General features: G+C 30.2%; 1 protein-coding gene across 3 annotated transcripts; it reads right to left on the reverse strand.

Moving 5' to 3' along the window:
- Window positions 1–19,046: 19,046 nt before the first annotated feature.
- On the reverse strand, window positions 19,047–24,795 carry LOC109176092 (FHA domain-containing protein DDL-like). 3 transcript variants are annotated; one of them, XM_019325520.1, is made up of 13 exons: window positions 23,444–23,726; window positions 23,295–23,316; window positions 22,461–22,707; window positions 22,037–22,385; window positions 21,470–21,498; window positions 21,052–21,118; window positions 20,779–20,842; window positions 20,494–20,586; window positions 19,985–20,099; window positions 19,859–19,906; window positions 19,714–19,759; window positions 19,534–19,604; window positions 19,047–19,430 (listed from the first exon to the last, which is right to left on the reverse strand). In XM_019325520.1, exons 3-13 carry the CDS (start codon window positions 22,670–22,672, stop codon window positions 19,391–19,393), a joined length of 1,134 nt encoding a protein of 377 aa, XP_019181065.1. In that variant the 5' UTR covers window positions 22,673–22,707; window positions 23,295–23,316; window positions 23,444–23,726; the 3' UTR covers window positions 19,047–19,390. The 3 variants fall into 3 exon arrangements, with proteins under 3 accessions (XP_019181065.1, XP_019181063.1, XP_019181064.1); XM_019325518.1 differs by having other exon boundaries at window positions 22,037–22,707; window positions 23,444–23,724; XM_019325519.1 differs by lacking the exons at window positions 23,295–23,316; window positions 23,444–23,726 and adding an exon at window positions 24,635–24,795 and having other exon boundaries at window positions 22,037–22,707.
- Window positions 24,796–25,088: the final 293 nt, after the last annotated feature.

A 25,088-nucleotide genomic window follows, 5' to 3' on the forward strand; every position in this document is an offset into this window, starting at 1 on the left:
TTTTTAATTTTAATTTTATTTTGTATTTAGTTTTGTTTGGATTATTATTGTTATTAGTATTTTCACCCATACGATGCAGGGAATGAATTTGTTGTAATATATTAAGAATATTTGGATCGATATAAAATTATTTAAATTATAAGATCAAATATTGTATAGTGCAATTGAAAGTATGGTTTGGATCCTTTGTGTTTTTATGTTATCATTGCTTGAATTTGAGCAAATAATTGCTCAAATTAATAGCTAATGTGTAGATGTACGCATGCGGTGTTGTAGTTTTGGAGATTTTATTTATCATTGTTCAGTATTTTTATAAATTAGGCAAATGTACTCGTTCTTTAGTAACTCAGTTATATGAATGAATTGATATCCTAATTCATTTGTATGAAAAATATATTTTTTTGTCTAGATATATAGCAATTTTGCCATTAAAAAAACATAATATCACCGATTGTATTTACACATTATTGAAACATCTTTATAGACAACATTGGTAATAGCAACACAATCTTGTCCATCTTCGTCTAGAGCTAACACCTTCAGTCCATCAGGATTGTGACTCGGGTGAAAATATATAATGGTAGAATATCAGTCAATTAGTGATCCTTTTATATTTTAAGTCAATTAGTAATATCATATTCATTTTAGCCAATTATTCTTTTTTATTTTCAGTCAATTAGACTATTAGATGCAGTGATATTTTTACCCAATTTCCGTTCCATTTTTAAATGATGTATAATATTTTTATTGAAATATTTCCGTTATATTTTTAATTTACCTTTATATTGTTTAAACTTTAAAATATGCATTTCCTATTGATGATGTAGAATAATATTGAAATATTTTCGTCTAATTTTTAATTTTTGTTCTTTTTTTTTTTAATTAAAATGCAATGATCATGACAATTTCTTTTTTTTTTTTTTAATTCTAGTCAATTAGTCAATTAGAAATATTATTGTTACCAATTAAGCTTTATTAATTTTTTACTATTTAATTAAAATTCATATTAATTTGGGCGGGAATGTTGAAAATGAAGATTTTACTTCTATTAATAGTATAGATAGATTAATTTCAATTTTAAATCATTGGTTCACATATTTGAATTATTTATTTTTTTCATTAATTATTTGCATGATAAACATAAATGATATTGCAATAATTAATTTATGATATTTATCAAAGTGTATCTTTTTTAAAATATAAAACTTTCACATGTTTATGGGTTGATAAATTTTTAAATTATTTTTGTTTTAAAATATTTTCCAGCAACCAAAACGCTCCATTAATCTCCCATCAAAAACTGATAAAGAAAAATTATTTTATTAAGGAAATTAAAACTAATTAAATTAAATATAATCATGATATATTTATTTGTAACTGTATATTAATTTTATTTTGAAATCATTGGTTCACATATTTGAATTATTTATTTTTTATTTAATTATTCTCATTGTAAACATAAATGATATTGCAATAATTAATTTATGATATTGATCAAATTGTATCTTTTTTAAAAATATAAAATTTTCTCATGTTTAGGGGTTAAATAATATTTTAAAATTATTTTGAATACATATTATACATTAAGTAAGTAAGTGTATATATATATATATATATATATATATATATATATATATATATATATATACACACACACACACACACACACACTTTTAATTCTATATTGATAAGCATAGTCCGTGTATATACTTTAAGAAAATATTCATTATTGAAAATGAGATATATTTTAAAAAGTAAATTATTAATTAGATTACCTAATATAATTGTCCAACTAATTGATTCAATGCTACTATGTATAATTCATATATTTGAAGACTTGTTAAAGCTAAATACCTATTAATTATCTTAATAATAATTAAGATAATTTTTAGTCAATCAATATTCAATAGTACTAAAAGTATTACTTTGAATTTTTATCAATAATATATAATATTATTAAACCAAAATAGTTTAAAATATGTGTCCATAATACAAAAGATTTTATAATAGTAATTTTTATTGCCTAATAGAATTTGTCAATTATTAAACATTATTTATGGAAAATTTTACTTTTATTAATAGTATAGATATAGAGTGGTGTAAATAATAATTAATAAGTTATTATTTCCTTATAAAATTAAACCAAAATTATAGTATAGATATAAATTGATGTAAATTATTCTTTCCTTATAATATCACTGGCTTGAATTACACATTATTAAAAATCTCTTTTTAGATGACATTGGTAGTAGTAACAAAATTTTGTTCATCCTCGTATAGAGTTTAAACCTTCAGGCCATCAGGATGGGTGACTCGGGAAAAAGTCACGTACAATTGATCGTGATTAAAGACTGATTTTTTAAGTAATAACCCAACGTGAGTTAGTGTTTGGCCCTGACTTTTGTTGACAGTCATGGTATATGCGAGCATCAACAGGAATTGTTTATGCTAGAACTTGAAGGGCAATCTCGTATTAAAAGGGGTAAGAGACATTTTAATGGAAGATTTTACTTTTATTAATAGTATAGATATAGATTGGTGTAAATTATTATTTACTTTTATTAAATTAATAGTATAGATGGATTAATTTCATTTTGAAATCATTGCTTCACATATTTGAATTATTTATTTTTTCTTTAATTATTATAATCAGGAATGATATTGTACTAATTAATTTATGATATTTATCAATTTGTATTTTTTAAAAAAATATAAGATTTACACATGTTATTAAGGGTTAAAAATATTTTAAAATTATTTATTATTCGTAAGTATTTTTATTTTTAAAATATTTTCCGGCAACACAAACACTCCTATCAAAAACTAATAAAGAAAAGTCATTTCATTAAAAAAATTAAAACTAATTAAATTAAATCTAATCATGCTATATTTATTTGTAATTGTATATTAATTTCATTTTGAAATCATTGATTCACATATTTGGATTATTTATTTTTTTCTTTAATTATTATAAACAGAAATGACTTTGTACTAATTTATGACATTTATCCAATTGTATTTTTTAAAAATATAGTGTTTTACTCGTTCGTTGCGCGAAAAATTTTTGTTATTAAGAATTTAAAATTGAAAATAGACAAAAATAAAAAGACGTTAAACTGTGCAATATAATAATATAGTTAGACTTTTACATATTTGACAAGTATCTATTTTCATCACATACAAAATTTAAATTTTATATGGTTAATAGAATCTCTAATCAATACATATTTAGATAAATTTATAGAAAAAATTCACATAATTAAGTTGATTTATTCCTAATTATATTTCATATATATTATAATTCTAAAAATATGAATAATAACTAACAAAATTATATATACTTAGAAATCAATAAAAAAATTTAAATTTTAAATTTTGTATGAGTAAACTTAAACTCTAATAAGTTGCATTTCCTTATATGATTGTATAATAGATTGTATATACACATAATATTTATTAATATGTATATAGGAAAATTATATAATATAATTTCATTAATTATAATATATCGATAGATTTTATTGAGCGGTTAGCATTATTGTGATTGTTAGAATAATTCTATGTTAGTTTCCTATCATTTAGCTATTCTTTGTGTATATAAAGTCTGTTACCTTTTTCTCTAAAATACACTGAAATAAACACTATTATGTGCACTCATCGATTTATAATTAAAAATTACATTTAGAATTTTTTTTTTAAAACAACATTTAAATTTTGTATTATTATTAGTATAGTGCATAAGTGTATGTATGTATTTATCTAAAAAAAAAAGTGTATGTATGTATATTTTTTAAAAATTATAAATATTCATGTTTTGTTAATTTTATAATTTTATTTTTTTAATTATATTTTATATTTTATTAATTATAATTTAATAAAATTGCCATAAATATTTTCAAGGAATAAATCTTATATTCATTATTGAAAAGGAGATATAATTTAAAAAGTAAATTATTAATTAGATTACCTAATATAATTGTCCTACTAATTGATTCTATGATTGTATAATTCATATATTTGAAGACTTTTTAAAGCTAAATACCTATTAACTGCCTTAATAATAATTAAGATTATTTTTAGTCAATCAATATTCAATAGTAGTAAAAGTATTACTTTGATTTTTTATAAATAAGATATAATATTATTAAATCGAAATAATTAAAAATAATGTATCCATAGTACAAAAGATTTTATAATGCTAATTTTTATTATCTAATAGAATTTGTCAATTATTAAACATTATTTATGGTAATTATGCTAAATTTACAACATAAAATAATATCTCAAAATCAACTTAGTAATTAAAACTGAAATTACTATACAACAATATTTTCCTCAAAATAACAAGTAATTAAACTTTATTCCTTCTCAACTTGTTCATCCCGAATTCGTATCCATGTTCACCTGCATAAATAATTTTACACAAAAACAGAATGTAGACAAAAATTAGCATAAGTTAAGTAAGTTTTACTTCACCCCGTAAAATAATGGTTTGAATTTTTTATATTTTCAAAACTCATATAATTTCATACTTTTCTAAAATACATGTGGAGTTATACATTTTCTTGTATGGAGAATAAATAGTTATTTATGGAGAAGTAACCAAATTTTTTGAAATCCACTTTGAAACTGGACTAAAACCTATGTGCACACCCAGAAGATTTCAAGCCACTGGGTAATATATGATCAAATTAGTTAGGTTTTCCTACCTACTACCACTCAAACAATTTGGAAACTGAATCATAACTTATGTGATACACTCTCATGTGATTCCAAGCCCAATGAGTAGTAAATAGTCAAGTAAACAGTACTCACTCTTACTTGGACACCACACAATATATTATTTTCTCAAAATTTCATTATTTCTCCACAAATAAATACTTTCTCCACAAAATACAATTTTCTCCAGAATATGTAATTTTCTCCAAATACATTTTTCAAAAAAAAAAATACAATTTTCTCCACATGATTTGTCCAAAATATAATCATAGTCCATAATCCAGTATTAATACAATACTTCGATATTTCGAGAATCACCACTCACAATATTACCATTTATCGATAAATGTACTTGTGTTCACATGAATAACATATATCATATAATATCAACACATACAATACTCGGGGAAAATAATAATTTTGGTGAATATAAAATCTTACCCTCGAAGTCAAACTTTCTATCAACCTTAATAGCATCCTAACCACCTTGATAAGAAACCTGTGAATCAAATAAATCGAATAATAATAATAAGCGAAGCATATTATTCATTGATCATCATCATCAATCTCAACAAACTTAGATTTAAACAAAAGAATTTGGAGAGTAGAAACAATTACCTGAAGTAGAGATTAAGTGAATGAGTTTTGCTATGATTGAAGAAAACGTAGGAATATATTGAAAATCATGAACAACCAATAGTGTGAGGGAAGATGAATGAATGCCAAAGTCTATAAATTTGTATTTATAGGTAAAAATAGTAATTCGAAAGGAAAGTATAATAATTTATTTAAAAAAATATAAAAAGTAAAGTAAGTAAGGGAATAAAATTATTATTATTATTAGTATATATAGATTAAATTAAATATTAATTGTATAATGTATATAATGTCTATCTATATATATATATATATATATATATATATATATATATATATATATATATATATATCACACGGAATATTTACTATATTTAATTATTATTTTACTACCTAATTTATATATTATTAATACCAATATATAAATCTAATATATATGTATAATATGACACGTATATATAAATGAATATATTTATTTTTTTTTATCTATAATTATTATTTCCATAAACAGAATATATATGAATTCACATAAATGACCCTAAGTTTTGGGGGGAAAATTGGTTTGGAGGATTTTACTTTTATATATATATAGAATATAGATATATATAGAATATAGATATAGATATATAGATATAGATATTATTGTTGTTGTTGCTGTTGTTGTTGTTATAAATATTGATGTAGGATGGGGTGAGAGTACATAAGTCGGTAAGAATAATTAGGTGTCATGATTTGTATTGCTACTAATTGGTAGACAATTATGCTTAAATAGAATTTTTTTTTTATTAAATATACATTTTATATGTTGAAATCATAAATAAATAAATACCGAGTACATTTTTAGATGGGGTGACAATACATGCTAATCGTACTTTGGTTGATAACAATAATTAGGTGTCATGATTAGTAGCTTTCAAAAAAAAAAAAAAAAGGTGTCATGATTAGTATTGCTTAATTGTTAGGCAATTATGCTTATATAGAAAAAAAAATTATATTAAATATACATTTTATACGTTCAAATCATATATAAGTTGGTAACAATAATTTTAAGCGTAATGATTAGTATTGCTTAAATTGGTAGGCAATAATCCTTATATATAAAAAACTATTAAATATACCTTTTATATCGTTGAAATCATAAATACCTTTTTAGATTATGATTATATTTCGTTTATAACGTTTCAATTACATATACATTATTTTTTATTATGATTTTATACCTTTTATATCGTTCCAATCATAAATATCTTCTTTACTATATATATTGCCAGTTGAGCTCTAAATGAAAGTATATCAACTTATACGTAAAACTACAATATGGAGAAGACACTATCTCACTTGGTTCTTTCTGTAATTTTTTGCGTTTTCATATTAGGTACTCTCTTCCTCCTCTAACCCATCCATCGTTATAAGCACACAACACGGCTGTGTTTGGAAACCCGAAAAATGATTTCTGGAAATCATTTTCCGAGTTTTTGGTGTTTGGCTACACTTGGAAAATCCAGTCAACGGAAAATATTTTCCGTTGACTGGGGAAAATGTGCTCAATTTTTCAGAAAATGAACCAAACACACCAAAGTAATTTTTCAAATGTAACCAAACAAGGGAAAAGGAAAATGTTTTCCGGAAAATGACTCATTTTCCAGAAGTCATTTTCCTGCTTTCCAAACAGACCCTTAGTTTTTATTTTGTCACATCAACCATGTTTACCATGAACTTTCATATGGAAATTTTTCATAATCACTTAATTACCATAAATACGACTACATTATAAAACTGATCTATTAATTTTATTGAATATCAAAATGTATGTTTAACAAATTTTACTTGTAGGTTCACAATTTTCAAACGTTGTTGCGCACACAAACGATTTAGAAGATATAAAGTGCAAAACAGAGGCAGATTGTGCAGAACAACTAAAATGCATCAGTGGCTCAGTAATATGTGACAATGGAATTTGTAGATGTTTAGACAAAAGTACAAACAAATTCAAAAAGACAAATTGCAAAACAAATAAAGATTGTGTAAGGATAATTTGTTTTACTGGTGGAGCAAAATGTTATGAGGGAATTTGTCAATGTATAGATTAAAGCATAAATTTGCATTGACTTGCTTGACAGGTTATATGTCTCCAAGGAGTATGCATATGTCAATGTAAGAATTGATGATATTCAACAATTGAGTATCAAATTAATTAATAAAATTATCATTTACTTTTATGATGATTGGGCGATTTTGTTAACACCATTCCTAGTATGTGCAGTATTTGAGGTTCTAAATTTAAAGTTATTCAGAATGACTCATTTTCATTTGTTATTTATGAATTGACAGACCTCATTACATGTTAACAAAATGAATATACTTAATATTAGAATAGTGTAAACAAATATACTTAATATTTGAATAATGTAATATCATGCAGTAAATTTAAGATAGTGTAATTTTACTTCAATTTAATTCTGTGACAATCCTTTATTAATATTATTAGACGTATGTTTTAGTATCATTTTGATTTGGTGTTTAATTATTTATTGTAATTAATAAAATTCGTAATTTAATATTTTAATCATATAACTGGATGAATTTATGAACGATGACAATATTTATGCTTGCAAAGTTGAATTGTAATTATCATTTTAAGAATTAAAAAAAAGTTTTAAAAATACAAATCGTTAGATAGAGTTTTTTTTTTTTTTTTTTTTTGTTAAATAAAATTGCTTTTTAAAAGGGAAAACTTTAATTTGAGTCATCACAATCATTCTATGGCTTAATAATAAAAATTAACATGTAATCTTATTATTTAATTATTGCACCATTTCACCTTATTTCCATAATCGGTGTTGTAAGATGAATCACATTCCATGGTATTATGAATTAATGATTACACAATTTCTGCAAGAAACCTTTATAGCATATGGGCGTGAAGTTTTAATGCCCTAGTTACATTTTTTTTATTATTATTATTATAAGGAATGGGATATCCTATATACACATTATTTGCCTCAAGTGAAGTTTGAACTTATCACCTCCCATTTAAGAGAGGGACCAGGTACCAAAGGACCACAAGTCACTTGGTCGCTCTAGTTACATTTAAATGATGTAATAGTTACCTTGTGCTCAGATGGCACCTCTGAGGGAAGGTCACACGATCGAACCCGGATGGTGGGATATTGACTCTTTGGATTGCAATAGATAGAGAAATGGAGGTTAATACCCAATATAGTTCTTGACAATAGCGGTTTTACTCAATTTAGTCCTAAATGACTTTTTGTACTCAACTTAGTCCTCGACTTTGAATGAATCATCCCAAATGGGACGAAGGATGAGAAATTACCATTAGGACCCTATTTCTAACCGTCAACTAACCGAATTTTTAACAAAGGACTAAATTATGTAAAACCATCAAAGTCGATGACTTACACAAAAAGTAATTTAACACTAAATTGAGTAAAACCGCTATAGTCGAGGACTATATTAGGTATTAACTCATCATAGAGAAAGTATAAAACAGATATTACCTTGTAATACAAACAGATATTATACAATTATGTACATTCTGTTATACAATTATGTACATTCTTTTATACAATTATGTACATTCGAAACAGAGGATTTTTTTTAAGAGTTACTCCATAAAAGTTTATGTGTATTATGTTAAGAGTTTATGTGTATTATGTATTATGTTAGATTATGTGTATTATCTTTTCAAAAAAAAGAGTATGTGTATTCTGCTATACAATTATGTACATTCTGTTATACAATTATGTACATTCTATTATACAATTATGTATATTCTAAACATGATTTTTTTTAAAGAAGTTAACAGCAGACACGAAAAGCGAAATTTCCAAAAAAAAAAAAAAAAACAAAAAAAAAACAGGTACAAAACAATATCGTTTTGGCCAGGGTGCATAATGCATTGTGTGCCCTGGTGAACGATATAATTTGCCTTATTTGTATTGCTTAATTTTTATTTTATTTTTTTGAAGAAATTTTGTATTGGTAGGCAATTATTCTTATATAGGAAAACTACTAAATATTCTTTTTTATTTTTATTTTTATTTTATCATTCAATCATAAATACCATTTTAATTATGATTTTATACCATTTATATCTTTCTAAAATCATAGCTAAGGACCTTGCGGTCCAATAGTACCAAGTTACGGAGTATTTTTTTTTTATATGGGAGATTGTGTTATCGAGCCTCGGTGGAGGTGATATTGAATAGATTGAGAAAGTAGTTATGAACAGATACTCTATTATAATAGAGTTAGTAATATTCAATGTAATAGAGTTAGTAATATTCAAAATATATATATATATATATCATAGCTAAAATATTTTTACTTGACTATCATAGCTAAAATATTTTTGGTCCTTGACTATTATGCTATGATAGTCAAAGGACCAAAAGTGATATTTACTCCTGAAAGAATATAAACTAGTAAGATAAACGTATACAAGATCGAGAAGATGCCAGCTCACTTGGTTCTTTCTGTAATGTTTTGCATCTTCGTATTAGATAAGACTTTCTTCCTCCTCTACCCCATCAATCTTTACATTCACACAACACTTATATATATATATATATATGATCGTGTTTAGGTGCGAACTACCCGCCCAGAAGAGAACTGAGAACCATCCAACGTGCGTCACATGTCCAGATCTAAGTGCACCAGACGTTATAACTAGGTGTATCTATAGTTATAAGTAGGTGCACCTAGGTGCATGAATGTTTGCGGGTGATTTTCACAGGTGCTGACTACCCGCTGAACTCCTCCGCAAAATCGAACAAAAGCAATGCCAAACAGAACGAACTCAGATCAATGAATGTTAATAAGGTAAAATTACATTCACTTATAGGTACCAGGACTATGTGGTTTAATGGTACCCGAGTTAGACTTTCATTTGAAAGATTATGAGTTCGAGCCTCAGTGAAAGCGTTATTGGTTCTTTGTGTTTCAGTAGGTTGAGAAAGTATATGAACAGATACTACAATGTAATAGAGCTAGTAACTTTCAAAACCATGCACTTGTAAGTGATTTTACCTAGACTTTTTACTTGCAAAGGTACACCAACTACTTGTACATATAACACATTTACATACACCAAATGATACATGGCGCGTGTTGGATGGTTCTCAGTTCTCTCCTGACGACCGTTCGCATGAGAGTGCGCTCCTCTATATATATATATATATATATATATAGAGAGAGAGAGAGAGATAGAGATTGTTACATGCACTATATTTACCTATGAGCTTTCGTATGGAACTTTTTTATAATCACTTAGCGTAGATACAATGACTTATCGATGTTATAAAATTGTTTATTAATTTTATTGAATATCAAAATATATGTTTAACAAATTTATTTGTAGGTCTAAATTTTTTGAATGTTTTTACGCACATAAACGATTTAGAAGAGATAAAGTGCAAAATAAAGGTAAATTGTGCAAAAGAGTGAATTCCTTTTTTGGTCCTACATTTATTGCGCGATGGACACATTTTGCCCGATTTTATTAATTTAACCACATTTTGTCTAGTCTTTTAAAAAAGTGGACACTTTTAATCCACCGTTATATTTGCTGTTAATGAGCCGTGAAGTGAGAGGGCAATTGTGTCTTTTCATGTGCTATTGTTCATTAGCCTTCAAGTTGCTTGGTCTCCATCTTCCACGATACCAACTGCCCCTATACTTGCAGTAGCACTCAAAAGACTAGCAAAGGTGAAAGCATCAACTCCAACTCTAGACCTTCAGTTTGGCTATAAAGTTCAAAAGCTTCCATGGATCGAAAACCTTCCTCAAATTGTCCATGGATCCATCTGCAGCACATTTAGAGTACATGTTGACCAAACTGCATCCCACACAAACATCCTTAGACAACCTAGATTTCACCACCCAACAATGCAGCTGCTGCCCAAATGATAGCCACCCCACCTCAGCACAAGCTTATAAAACGCTACTAAGAGTAAAACGATCGGGGTTGAACCCGGTCAATTGCATCTCTTGGACTACCCAACTGAGAGAACCTAGTGATCATCAACGTCCACGAAACAGAGTTTTTCTCAGGCATTTTGTCGAACACTTTCTCGGCGGATTCTAAGTCTCCAAATCCTTTGGTAAAAAAAATCAATCAATGCGCATCAAACACAAACAACAGAATCAAAATACCCGGTTTTGATCACAAATCCAAAAACTACCAATCCAACCCAAGCGTACGTTGCATTACAGCAAGCTTTAATCGCAGCGGAGAAACAGAACTGATTCCGGTGCTCTCCGAACTCAACCATTCGAAAGAAGGTTGAAACGACTTCCAGTTCCATATTACAATGAGCATAGCACGAAATCATAGCACTCCAAGAAACCAAGTCTCTCCTCGCACACATTCCGTCGAAAATTCCTTTCGCACTTTCCCAATCGCTACATTTCGCATACAAGCTTATCAGTGAGTTGAGAACAATCGAGTCTGGTTCGAGCTGTGAAGCGGCGAGTCTGGAGTGGATTGACTTGCCCAGTTCAAAGCTTCGGGATCTGATGCAAGATTTAAGGAGGACGGCGTAGGAGGGAGGTTTGGGGTGAAGCCCATCTGGGCAATGAGATCAAGCGTTCAAATTACTTGGCGGATGTTCCCCCCGTTTGCCTGGCGAATCAAATGGGCTCTGAGTCTCAAAATCTGTGCTTTTCTGATATTGAACAGAAGTGGGATTTTGGGTAGAGATGCTTTGCTTCTGGGGTTGATCGATGATGGAGATCAAGCAATTTAAAGGTTGATGAAGAATAGTATGTGAAAGGACACAATTGCCTTCCTACTTGACGGCACATTAACAGCAAATATAACTGTGGATTAAAAGTGTTCATTTTTTTAAAAAAAAAAACTGGGTAAAATGTGGTTAAATTAATAAAATCGGGCAAAATGTGTCCATCGCGTAATAAATGTAGGACCAAAAAAGGAATTAACTCTTGTGCAAAACAACTAAAATGCATCAGTGACTCAATAATATGCAACAAGAGAATTTACAGATGTTTAGTCAAAAGTTCAAACTATTTAGAAGAGACAAACTGCACAACAAAGAAAGATCGTTCACATCTAAAAAGCATCAGTGGCTCAGTAATATGCGACAAAGGAATTTGCAGATGTTTAGACAAAAGTGCAAACGATTTAGAAGAGACAGTGTAAAACAAAAACTGATTGTGCAAAACAACTAAAATGCATCAGTGGCTCAGTAATATGTGACAAGGGAATTTGCAGATGTTTAGACAAAAGTGCAAACAATTTAGAAAAGACAAAGTGCACAAAAAAAAAAAAAAAAATTGTTCAAAAATAATATGCTTTAGTGGCTCAGTAATATGTGATAAGGGAATTTGTACATGAGACTAAAGCATAAACTTGCGTTGACTTGCTTGACAGGTTATATGGCTCCAAGGAGTATGCATATGTCAATGTAAGAATGGATGATATTCAACAATTGAGTATGAAATTAATTAATAAAATAATCATTTACTTTTCTGATGATTTGGAGATTTTGTTAACACCATTCATTTTTATTTTTTTTGGTAGGGATGTTAACACCATTCATAGTATGTGCAGTATAATAATTTCCTTATGGTCTAAATTTATTTTTTGGAATAAATCGGTATATGTTCTAGTACGTGATTAAAAGACAAGAATGTCAAACACATATTAACAAAATTAAAAGTGATACAGAATTGAATTTCAGATGCGTATAGGACTTATCTAAAATTAATTCACTATTCAATTTATTATTTCTAGAAAAATTTTGTCAAAACTCATCATGACTTTGTCAAATAAAATTGAGCAAAAATATTTTTCGAAAGACTTAAAGTCAATGACTGACTATAGATTTTGACATTATCAAAAGTAGAGAAATTGTTAGGAATAAATTGTAATAGATTTTGATATGCCAAATTGTATTTGTAGAACCCCCAATTTTATTTGTATGCATATGATGATATGTATATTCAAGAATCTCATTTACACGCCAAAGCCAAAGAAGAAATATTTATGAAGAATTTCGAAGAAGAAATTTTCGAAGAAGTAGAAAAAGAAGACGAGAATTGAAGATTGCATGAAGTTATCTTGGAGATCAAGTATTTGTGAAAAGAAAGTAGTAAATCAAGAAAAATGGAATAAATATCCAAAAGTTGTACAGATGGAATGGTAGAAACTTGAGATATTAACTTGATGATTTTGGTCACATGTTAGAATCTCACCCCTTACAATTTTACAAGGTAAATTTCGCGAAGGTTTGGCCGTATGAAGTCAGAAAAAGTTTGGGAATGTTTGGCCGTATGAAGTCAGAAGAAGTTAGATCAGTCAAAGGGCGGAAATAATAGATGAAATTGCAAATCCATGGGATGAGATTTGCAATGGGCTAAAGTTTTAAAACTCCAAATATAGTAAGGGCTGATGTTGCAAGTCTAAATATGGCATGTGAGGAGATTTGCAATGGGCTAAGGTTTCAAAACCAAATATAGTAAGGGCTGATGTTGCAAGTCTAAATATGGCATGAGATGAGATTTTAATTTCCAAATCAAGAAGGGGGCTGAGATTTCAGACCAGATTAAATTAACTGAAGATGAAATTCGAAGAGCCAGTAGCCGTGAAATTGAAGGAGAATTATAAGCAGAAGTTACAGAAGAAATCGACTAGATCTACACCAGAGTACGTAAAATTGAGGAGCCTTTTTTGCGTGAACTTGAAGCTCAAAAGAAAAGTCTACAAAATTATCTTATCTTCTAAAAAGGCTACAAGGCTATGTGACAATAATTTAAATTTGAGATTGTCTTTTTTCAATGGGCAAATTCTCAAAACACATATATAAGGATGAAGATTTGAAGATTGAAGACGGAGTTCAAGATAGCAAGCAAAGCCAAAAAATGCACGAACAAGTGCATACAAATTACATAGAAAATTAGTGATTATTATTATAAAGTGTAGTGAAACACCACCTTTTTAATGTAAATGAGTGAGTGGAATATTTTTTATGCCCTAAGAATAACAACTTTTTTTAAAATACTAAAGTTGGTAAAGATACAAAATTTGAAGCGTGTGTATATATGAAACAATACTTTCTCATAAAAATTGAAATAATCACATTTATCCATTTAGGTTGATCAACGACTTAAAAATAAGGAGAATACAAAAGAAAAAATAATGATATTTTTGTAGATATTATAAACTTTAATTGATAGTGCATTGAAAAAGCTTAAGAGCGTATCTGGTGATAACTAACACTAAACTCAATATATAAAAAGAGTGCAGTCAAATTTGTTGCATTGATATATGTTACAATGAAACAAATTTGAATGCATTAATTTTAGGTCTTAACTCTTGAGCACATCATTAGTTATTAATGATTGCTCTGTTAAGATTATCAATGCATGTATAAAGTTCATAAAATTATAAAAATGTTACTGTATCTTTTTCTTATTTTTCGTCATTGCCCGTCCAATCATTCTACATAAAAAGTTGAGATTATTTTTTCAAAAGGCTGAACCCCAACCCTAAGGGCCCCCCACACCCTGACCCGACAGAGCATTTGGGAGGATGTAAATCATGGTGACTCAACTGAACATGAACCATAAAGGCTAGACCGGTGCTCACTGCGCACAAGGAGCCCCCTCACTTTGAGAGGTTGCTCCCACACTGCCGCTGGTGAGATTATTATTCCACATTTTTTTACGAAATGACACATCCTTACCGTGAGTACTAACCCAATAGTCAAAGAATTATTTGTGGTATATATTAACCAATTTTAATAAATAGATAAGCATTTGTCAATAAATATTATGCAAATTGTTAATGCAAACATAATCCCATGTTGAAATGAAATTATATTCATGGAAGGAATAATCTTGAAATATTAAGAACTTTTTGAATAATGTCAACGAGAAAATCTAACCAATTACTTTAATATAATATATGAATTGATGGAGTTTAATTGTTTCTATTTATATAAATAAATTGATGCATTTAGGAAATCTCAAATAGATTTTTTAATGATATATTTTTATATGTTAATTTTATTTATAAAAAAATAAATTAAATTTTAATATATTTTGATTATAACTTAGCTAGGCTCATCATGTTGTTATATGGACCTTGGTCTACAGTATAAATATTGATGTAGGATGGGGTGAGAGTACATAAGTCGGTAAGAATAATTAGGTGTCATGATTTGTATTGCTACTAATTGGTAGACAATTATGCTTAAATAGAATTTTTTAATATTAAATATACATTTTATATGTTGAAATCATAAATAAATAAATACCGAGTACATTTTTAGATGGGGTGACAATACATGCTAATCGTACTTTGGTTGATAACAATAATTAGGTGTCATGATTAGTATTGCTTAATTGTTACGCAATTATGCTTATATAGAAAGAAAATTATATTAAATATACATTTTATACGTTGAAATCATATGTAAGTTGGTAACAATTATTTTAGGCATCATGATTAGTATTGCTAAATTGGTAGGCAATAATCCTTATATATAAAAAACTATTAAATATACCTTTTATATCGTTGAAATCATAAATACCTTTTTAGATTATGATCATATTTCGTTTATAACGTTTCAATTACATATACATTATTTTTTATTGTGATTTTATACCTTTTATATCGTTCCAATCATAAATATCTTCTTTACTATATATATTGCCAGTTGAGCTCTAAATGAAAGTATATCGACTTATAAGTAAAACTACAATATGGAGAAGACACTATCTCACTTGGTTCTTTCTGTAATTTTTTGCGTTTTCATATTAGGTACTTTCTTCCTCCTCAAACCCATACATCTTTATAAGCACACAACACGGCTGTGTTTAGAAACCCGAAAAATGATTTCTGGAAATCATTTTCTGAGTTTTTGGTGTTTGGCTACACTTGGAAAATCCAGTCAACGGAAAATATTTTCCGTTGACTGGGGAAAATGTGCTCAATTTGGCGGAAGTCATTTTCCGCCCTTGCTATTTCTTTTTTTTTTTTTCTTTTTTTTTTTTGGCTTCTGGCGGAAACCAGTTCCGCTAGAAACCATAGCCATGGTTTCCGGCGGAAATAGCTATGGTTTCCGGCGGAACTGGTTCTGCCAGAAACCAAGGTTATGGTTTCTAGCGGAACCGAGTTCCGCCGGAAACCAATGGTCCAGATTTTTCTTTTCTTTATTTTAAATATAGTTTTAAACATTTTTAAAATGTATTTTTTTTTATTCTAAATAAAATAATTAAAATATTTAATTATATCATTATACTCATTTTTTCATAAAATGAACCAAACACACCAAAGCAGTTTTCCAAATGTAACCAAACACGGGAAAAGGAAAATGTTTTCCGAAAAATGACTCATTTTCCAGAAATCATTTTCCAGAAGTCATTTTCCTACTTTCCAAACGGACCCTTAGTTTTTATTTTGTCACATCAACCATGTTTACCATGAACTTTCATATGGAAATTTTTCATAATCACTTAATTACCATAAATACGACTTATCGACATTATAAAACTGATCTATTAATTTTATTGAATATCAAAATGTATGTTTAACAAATTTTATTTGTAGGTTCACAATTTTCAAACGTTGTTGCGCACACAAATGATTTAGAAGATATAAAGTGCAAAACAGAGGCAGATTGTGCAGAACAACTAAAATGCATCAGTGGTTCAGTAATATGTGACAATGGAATTTGCAGATGTTTAGACAAAAGTACAAACAAATTCAAAAAGACAAATTGCAAAACAAATAAAGATTGTGTAAGGATAATTTGTTTTACTGGCGGAGCAAAATGTTATGAGGGAATTTGTCAATGTATAGATTAAAGCATAAATTTGCATTGACTTGCTAGACGGGTTATATGTCTCCAAGGAGTATGCATATGTCAATGTAAGAATTGATGATATTCAACAATTGAGTATCAAATTAATTAATAAAATTATCATTTACTTTTATGATGATTGGGCGATTTTGTTAACACCATTCCTAGTATGTGCAGTATTTGAGGTTCTAAATTTAAAGTTATTCAGAATGACTCATTTTCATTTGTTATTTATGAATTGACAGACCTCATTACATGTTAACAAAATGAATATACTTAATATTAGAATAGTGTAAACAAATATACTTAATATTTGAATAATGTAATATCATGCAGTAAATTTAAGATAGTGTAATTTTACTTCAATTTAATTCTGTGACAATCCTTTATTAATATTATTAGACGTATGTTTTAGTATCATTTTGATTTGGTGTTTAATTATTTATTGTAATTAATAAAATTCGTAATTTGATAGTTTAATCATATAACTGGATGAATTTATGAACGATGACAATATTTATGCTTGCAAAGTTGAATTGTAATTATCATTTTAAGAATTTAAAAAAAAAAGTTTTAAAAATACAAATCGTTAGATAGAGTTTTTTTTTTTTTTTTTTTTTTTTTTGTTAAATAAAATTGCTTTTTAAAAGGGAAAACTTCAATTTGAGTCATCACAGTTATTCTATGGCTTAATAATAAAAATTAACATGTGATCTTATTATTTAATTATTGCACAATTTCCTCAACAAACCTTATTTCCATAATCGGTGTTGTAAGATGAATCACATTCCATGGTATTATGAATTAATGATTGCACAATTTCTGCAAGAAACCTTTAGCATAGAAGTTTTAATGCTCTTGTTACATTTTTATTATTATTATAAGGAAGGGGATACCTATATGTGATCTTATTATTTAATTATTGCACAATTTCCGAATTAATGATTGCACAATTTCTACAAGAAACCTTTAGCATATGGGCGTGAAGTTTTAATGCTCTTGTTACATTTTTATTATGATTATAAGGAAGGGGATACCCTATATGCACATTATTTGCCTCAAGTGAAATTCAAACTATTCACCTCCCACTTAAGGGAACAACTGGGTACCAATGGACCACAAGCCACTTGGTTGCTGTAGTTACATTTAAATGATGTAATAGTGACCTTGTGCTCAGATGACACCTCTGTGGCTCTCTTTGAGTCACAGGATTTTCTTTGAAGGAAGGTCACACAATCGAACCCGGATGGTGGGATATTGACTCTTTGGATTGCAATAGATAGAGAAATGGGGGTTAATACCCAATATAGTTCTTGACAATAGCGGTTTTACTCAATTTAGTCCTAAATGACTTTTTGTACTTGACTTTGAATGAATCATCCCAAATGGAACGAAGGATGAGAAATTACCATTAGACCCTATTTCTAACCGTCAACTAACCGAATTTTTAACAAAGGATTAAATTATGTAAAACCATCAAAATCGATGACTTACACAAAAAGTAATTTAACACTAAATTGAGTAAAACCGCTATAGTCGAGGACTATATTAGGTATTAACTCATCATAGAGAAAGTATAAAACAAATATTACCTTGTAATACAAACAATAGTACTCCAAAAAAAATGATGTAATAGTCGTACTCAACCACAAGCAAATTTTTTTGTATACCTTGATTCACCTTTCAAAGTGAACCGAGTTTTAAAATATATAATTTACATACTGAATGTTCACAATTTATATATACAATTTACATACTAAATGTTCACAATTAGTACGTAAATTATGAATAGTATGCAAATTATGTATTTTGGATCGGAGTCCATGGTATAACTGTCCCTCAACCACACCACACCATTCTGCTATGAAGTTTCCACACAAGAAGTTTAACACTCAATACCCTGAGACTCGTAGAAACTTATCATTTCAAATTCATGCCTGTTACATGATCGAAATGCACATTATATTTACCTCAAAGTCTCAAACTAAATAAAGACAAACTAACAAAGAAATAATTTTGATAAGAAACTTTAGGAAGTTAAAAGGTTTACACCAAAATTAAATAGTTGTAATTCTCAAAAAAAAAAAAAAAAAAAAAAAAAAAAAAACCATGATGTTCCCTCTCTCATAAGAGAATGAATAGTACAATAATCAGCACACTAATCGTCCCTTTCCTGCAAAATATTGATTGTCACCAATGGCACCCTCCGGGCGGTCAATCAATAATCATCATCCAGCAGAATTCTCGTGAAGCAATACATACTCACGGCTGTAAAAATACGAAGAATATAAATGAATGGAAATATTGGGAAACACAGATTAGGTTGGTGTTATTGCAAAGCACAGACACAGTTCCTTTATGCAACACATACCTGCTATTACCAAACTTTATCGTGTCTTTCTCCAAGAGTTCATAGTATCTCTGAGCTTCAATTCGATTGTCCTGTATAAAAGCAAATGCAGATCGAGTCGAATTAGAGCAAAGTTCTGTGGTAACAGTAAAGTTAGGAGATGATAAAGCCAACGTAAAAGACAGATAGTTTACAACTCACATTAATGAAAGTTCCATTTGTGCTCCCGAGATCCATTATGTAAGGCCTAATATCACCAAATCAATAACTTTCAGTTGGATACCCAGTGGCGAACATTTCACCGGCTTATGAAAGTCGAGCAATCAAAAACTGGAATACAACTTACCTTACTTGCTTAGACAAAGTACCATCAGGGTTCTCCTTCTCAACTTGCCTGTGAACCAAGAACAAATGATCAAACAAATGAATATCCTAACATCAATATGATGAACACTCTTAAATGGTGCTATACCGGTACTGAAGAACAGCGTGTTGCTTGCTGCAGGATGGATGATCTGTAGGAATGTCTGCAACCCTGCGTTCTCTCCCAAAAAGATAACAGCTTTGTCGATGCACATACAGGGGCTCTGTTTATTAAAGACATGTATTAACAAATCATTCAAAGCAATAATTCCCAATGCCCGTTGGAAAACATTAAACTGAGAAATAACGAAAAACATGGATCTCGTGGGCAAGAAGGCAAAGAGTTAAAAATAATCATTTTTAGAGAAATCCGCATGAAATAAGACAGCTTCACCCCAAACAAGTAATTGAGCTGCAAGTTGTTATATCGAAAAAAAATGATGGATAGACTTAATTCCATTGCCTTTGTCAACCCTAACATGAAGTTATAGCACTAAAGATAACACAAACTGCAAAAAAACTAATATATAATAGAGTAATAGACTAACCATGCTAGAAGACAAAATAAGAAGTCCATATTTATTCTAAATACATACACCAAGGAGATGGCAGCTATACCATTAAACACTTCACCACTCTTAAGGACATATAATCTCCACCTCACATCTGGTTTTCTAGCATCTGGTGGCTCATTGAAAAGAAGTGTTATGCCTGAAATTAAAATATGATACTTGATCAGCCAACAGGAATCCCAAATGCACTAAACAACTCTTGCACATATAAAAGATTGTAAAACAAATATAAATATATAAATATATAATGTATAACAGGGACCTCTTTTATGAAGAAAAGATACAAGTCCATTAAAATTTGCCTAGATGTTCAAGTAAATTTAATCATCACCTCTAACTCTATTAGTCTCTGCAGCCAGCTTCCCAGACAGCTCAAATGAAGGTTTTTCCTGAACCTAAATAGCAACAGAAAAAAAAAAAAAAAAAAAAAAAAAAAGGTTGAATAATTATGCACTCCGAAGACTTTCTGAAGCAGTTACCGAAATCTAACATTAAAATATCAGTAATCAGCCAAAAGAATCAAGGACAAGCTTAACAATCTTTTTACATGAAACAGAGTGCAACAGAAGCAAGAAAATTTAATAAAACAAGAGAGAACCATTACCTTTTCCTTAGCTTGCAGGGCCTCCTCAGCTGCCTTCATCTTAGTTAGTGAATCATTGTCATTATTCCTGCTCAAGCAAGAGAAGAATATATATGTATGTATGTATATATCCAGAGACTGTAAAAGGAATATATAGAATTTGAGCAACATTGAAAGATCTTTAACTGCATAGTTGTGAAAAACTTAACATGAGTGCTCAAACTGCTATGATAAACAATATCCTTTTACAAGTTGCATTGAGAAACAATAATATCTACAATCATCTTAAAGCTCCCAATGGCTTTCTTGTTCTATTATTGGAGCTCTATGAAATTATAGAGAACATCCCACATTATTATGGATTAGGGGTACAGCCTTATAGGTTAAATCTGCTACAGATAGTAATGAAATGAAATCATGCAGAATGGCAGAACCTAACCTGTGATCATCTCCTCTGGTGTGTGTCCCCTGTATATATAACAATATAATAAGATGCCCTAGCCACTATCTTCAACAAGAAGTACTACAAAATGTTATATGAACAGAAATTCAATCATCAATCACATAGATTCAGATAAGAATAGTAAAGACATACTTATCAAGACACATACATAGAGAGAGAGAGAGAGAGAGAGAGAGAGAGAGAACTGATACATCATATGGAAAAATAAAAATAGCTATTCAATAAGCAAGTAAAATATGAAATAAAACAAATTCTGTATTAATGCATGTCAATAAATATAGCAGATATTCTTCACATGGTTAATATTTTAACCACAACTGTCTGCTCAGCAGCAATACTTACAGCACAAAACCTATATTAGTAGGTTTAATACTTCAATTAATTTTGGAAGCAGAACTATAACAAGTTAAACTATATAACTTCTTCAAGAGATTAATTGCAGCAATATTCATATCAGGTATATCCAAGAGAACTGGAGACATGAAAGAAACACATAATATGCAAACTACTAATGTAAGCAGATATCAGAATATCACCAGATACCTCATCACGTTCTCTCCTATTTGTGACAGCAGGTGATCGAGATCTATGTTGTCGCCTATGGGAATGATCAGGAGAAGCCGATCTTTCATGCCTTGACTTTGAAGACCCATTATTATAACTATCCCGTCCTGATCTTCGTTCTCTTCTCTCAATTGGTTCATGTCTGTCGGAATCCTTTTCAGGGTGCCTAGTCCTGTCACCCCCCTTCCCATGATTTTTATCATGCTCCCTTTCAGCCTCTTTTTCAGCTTGAACTCTCATTAATCTTCTAGTCCGGGGTGAAGGTGAGCGAGATTTTTCCATCTTTGGTGATGACTCAGGAGATGTTGACCTTAGACGTTTGGGGGATTTCCTGTGGCCTGAAGTTTTGTCTCTGGTTGGTGAATGAGGTAGAGGTGAGACTGATTTTCTGCGTTTTGGAGACCTATTGCGAGTTGAAGGCTTCTCTCTAACTGGTGAATGAGATGCAGGAGATCTTGACCTCACACGTTTTGGGGATCTGTTGCGGCTTGAAGGCTTGTCTACACCATGTGAACTTCTCTGCCGAACAGGAGACCTTTCTCTGTGAGATGAGCTCCTCCTACTGGGAGACCCACGGCGTCTAGCAGGAGGAGACTTGGAGTCATTACGCCCCATTGGAGCAATTTGATTGCAGTTGAACAGTTATTTGTCTGAATGAGAGAAGAAAAGATTTATAAAAAAAAAAAAAAAAAAAAAAAAAAAAACATAAAATTAATACTCAGAAATCGTGGCCATTATTTCTCTTTCTTTCTCATTCCCAATTGTATTTATCACTTTAGACACAGAAACAGAGGTTGATTACACCAGTACTGAGAACCAATTTGCTTATATGTTTTGTTGGAAGAAACCCAATTTCGTTGTAACCAGAACTAGCACCCAAGAGCTTACAACCTCACTGAGGAGCCAGGAAATGAATGAATATAACCAAGACTGGGATTCAAAGTCGAAAGGCTTGGGAAAGACGGAGAAAGAGCTCACATTCAACTTAAAGAAACCACTCTTCCTTGAAGGTGCACTATGATTTTCCCAGCTAAACAATGAAACAATATACTCACAAGTAAATTGTACTATCACTCAACTCTATCTAAACTACAAAATCAAATCATATCTCTGTGGAAAATAAGGAAGGGTATCAACAACTACAAGCCATGAAATCCAAATTCCTATACATAAATCCTGAAATGGCCTTATATATTGCAGAAATTAACTGCGAGGAGAGACAAACAAAAGGCATTACCTCTCTGCAAGCCCGAAATAGAATTCGAGGAAAAGCTAAGGGAGAAGTGAAATTAATGGTTGGAGTGAAGGAAAACCGGCGCTACTCTGCTGCTTCTTCAACAACAACAAAAAACAATGTCACTTCTTTCTCTCCCCATCCCGACTAGAGTAGCTGGCTGGATGAAAGATAGACACGAGGTTTGAAGAGACAATTGCAACAGCAATGACGCGGTGATGCAGCAGCTCCAGAGGCCAATTTAGGAGTGACGTCGGCGGCAAAGCAAAAGGAAATTAACTCTTTTGGGAGAGAATTTTGACAGCATTTCGCAAATGGGGGATCAACTCTAGGGTTTGACAGCATAAGCCAACATCTTCTAGCCTTTTGTGGCAGAAGAGTTAGTTCGCGAACTAGGCAGGCTATCACCCTCTAGATCACTACTCTCAAACTCACACTCACTCCATGCACATAATATGTTAACTGTCAATCGTTAACATATTATATGCCTTTAGTTTATTTACATGCACATAATATGTTAACTGCATACACATAATTTTTAAAGAACCTTGCTCCTAGAGATGAAAATAGGCCGAGCCGAGCTGAGCTTTAGAAAAATAGGCCTGAGCCTGCTATAGAAATCTTAGGCATGAACCTAACACTGGGCCTATATGTAGGCTTTTTGTTAGGCTCAAGCCTGAGCCTACAATTGGCCTGGTCTGAAGCCGGTTTAAAAGCCTATTTGATATGTAGGCCACTAAAAAGGCTTCAAGCTCTGAGCCTATTCAAGGCCTACATAGGCTCTAACCTATAACTCATCTGCAGGAAACTCACGACCACCCTGGCTTTATATGCAGGAAACTCATCAAACAACATAACTTTCCCATAATAGAATATGGTCAGCTGGGCTACCTTAGGAGGCTCTTTTGGTGCTTCTTTGCTGCAAAGCACATTCATCCACAGCTACATAACCAACAAAACAGCTTCATAGTAACAACCATGAAAGCTTTTTAAGGTATACCAGACAAGAAAGGGACCAACCTAATACTGGCTGCTGCATTAGTGTTTTTTAAGGTATACCAGACAAGAAAATGACCAATCAAATTTCTAGAACAAACTCAAGAATTCAATAAAAATTTAAGCACTTCCAATTCAAAAGGCCAGAAAATAACTACTCAACAACATATGCATATACTAAAACTGGAAAACCCCAGAGCTGAAAGTCCAGAAAAATAATTATTTTATTACTCCAAAGCTTCATTCAGGCACCGTAGGCCAAAGCCTGCCGCAGGCGCAGGCCACCGCCGTAGCCGCAGCCTCCAGTGAATGTCGTAAACTAAGGAGTGAGGAGTCAGGAATAATACCTGTTATCGCCACTCGCCGGAGATTGACGCCGATGCCGGAAGCCGTCGTCGGTCATCCACTCGTCCAGTGTGGCGCTTCCCTGGCTCGCTGCGTCAATGCGAAATACAATTGGGAATTTTCATCCCTACTTGCTCCATGGTATAACAATTGCAACCCGCTGCCCGCATAAGTTTTGAATCTCCATCTAGACTGCATTTCTGCTTTTAGATCTCAAGGCTAAAAAAAGCCCAATTTAATTCAAACGGTCCACTCCAGCTAGCCCACATTTGGGCTTAGAAAGTCTTAAGCCATATATTCAACTTGACTACTTGAGTAGATTGTAATTACAACCCAAAAAGCTCTTTTAGTCCATAAAATAGTTAAATTTATAAATTAAACCTCTCAATTCTATAATGTTACAAATATCATTTTTAATTATTTCTAAATTGATTAAGTTGTGCCAAGGACCTTGTG

This window comes from Ipomoea nil, unplaced genomic scaffold (genome assembly GCF_001879475.1).
Source record: "Ipomoea nil cultivar Tokyo-kokei standard unplaced genomic scaffold, Asagao_1.1 scaffold0688, whole genome shotgun sequence".
Classification (NCBI taxonomy): Eukaryota; Viridiplantae; Streptophyta; class Magnoliopsida; order Solanales; family Convolvulaceae; genus Ipomoea; species Ipomoea nil.

Coding starts and splice junctions, on each gene's coding strand:
- LOC109176092 (XM_019325519.1), bottom strand. CDS start 22,672: ATGGGGCGTAATGACTCCAAGTCTCCTCCTGCTAGACGCCGTGGGTCT. Junction 20,587..20,778: donor AGAGACTAATAGAGTTAGAG/GTGATGATTAAA, acceptor TTTTAATTTCAG/GCATAACACTTCTTTTCAAT. Junction 20,100..20,493: donor GAGTGGTGAAGTGTTTAATG/GTATAGCTGCCA, acceptor TTTAATAAACAG/AGCCCCTGTATGTGCATCGA.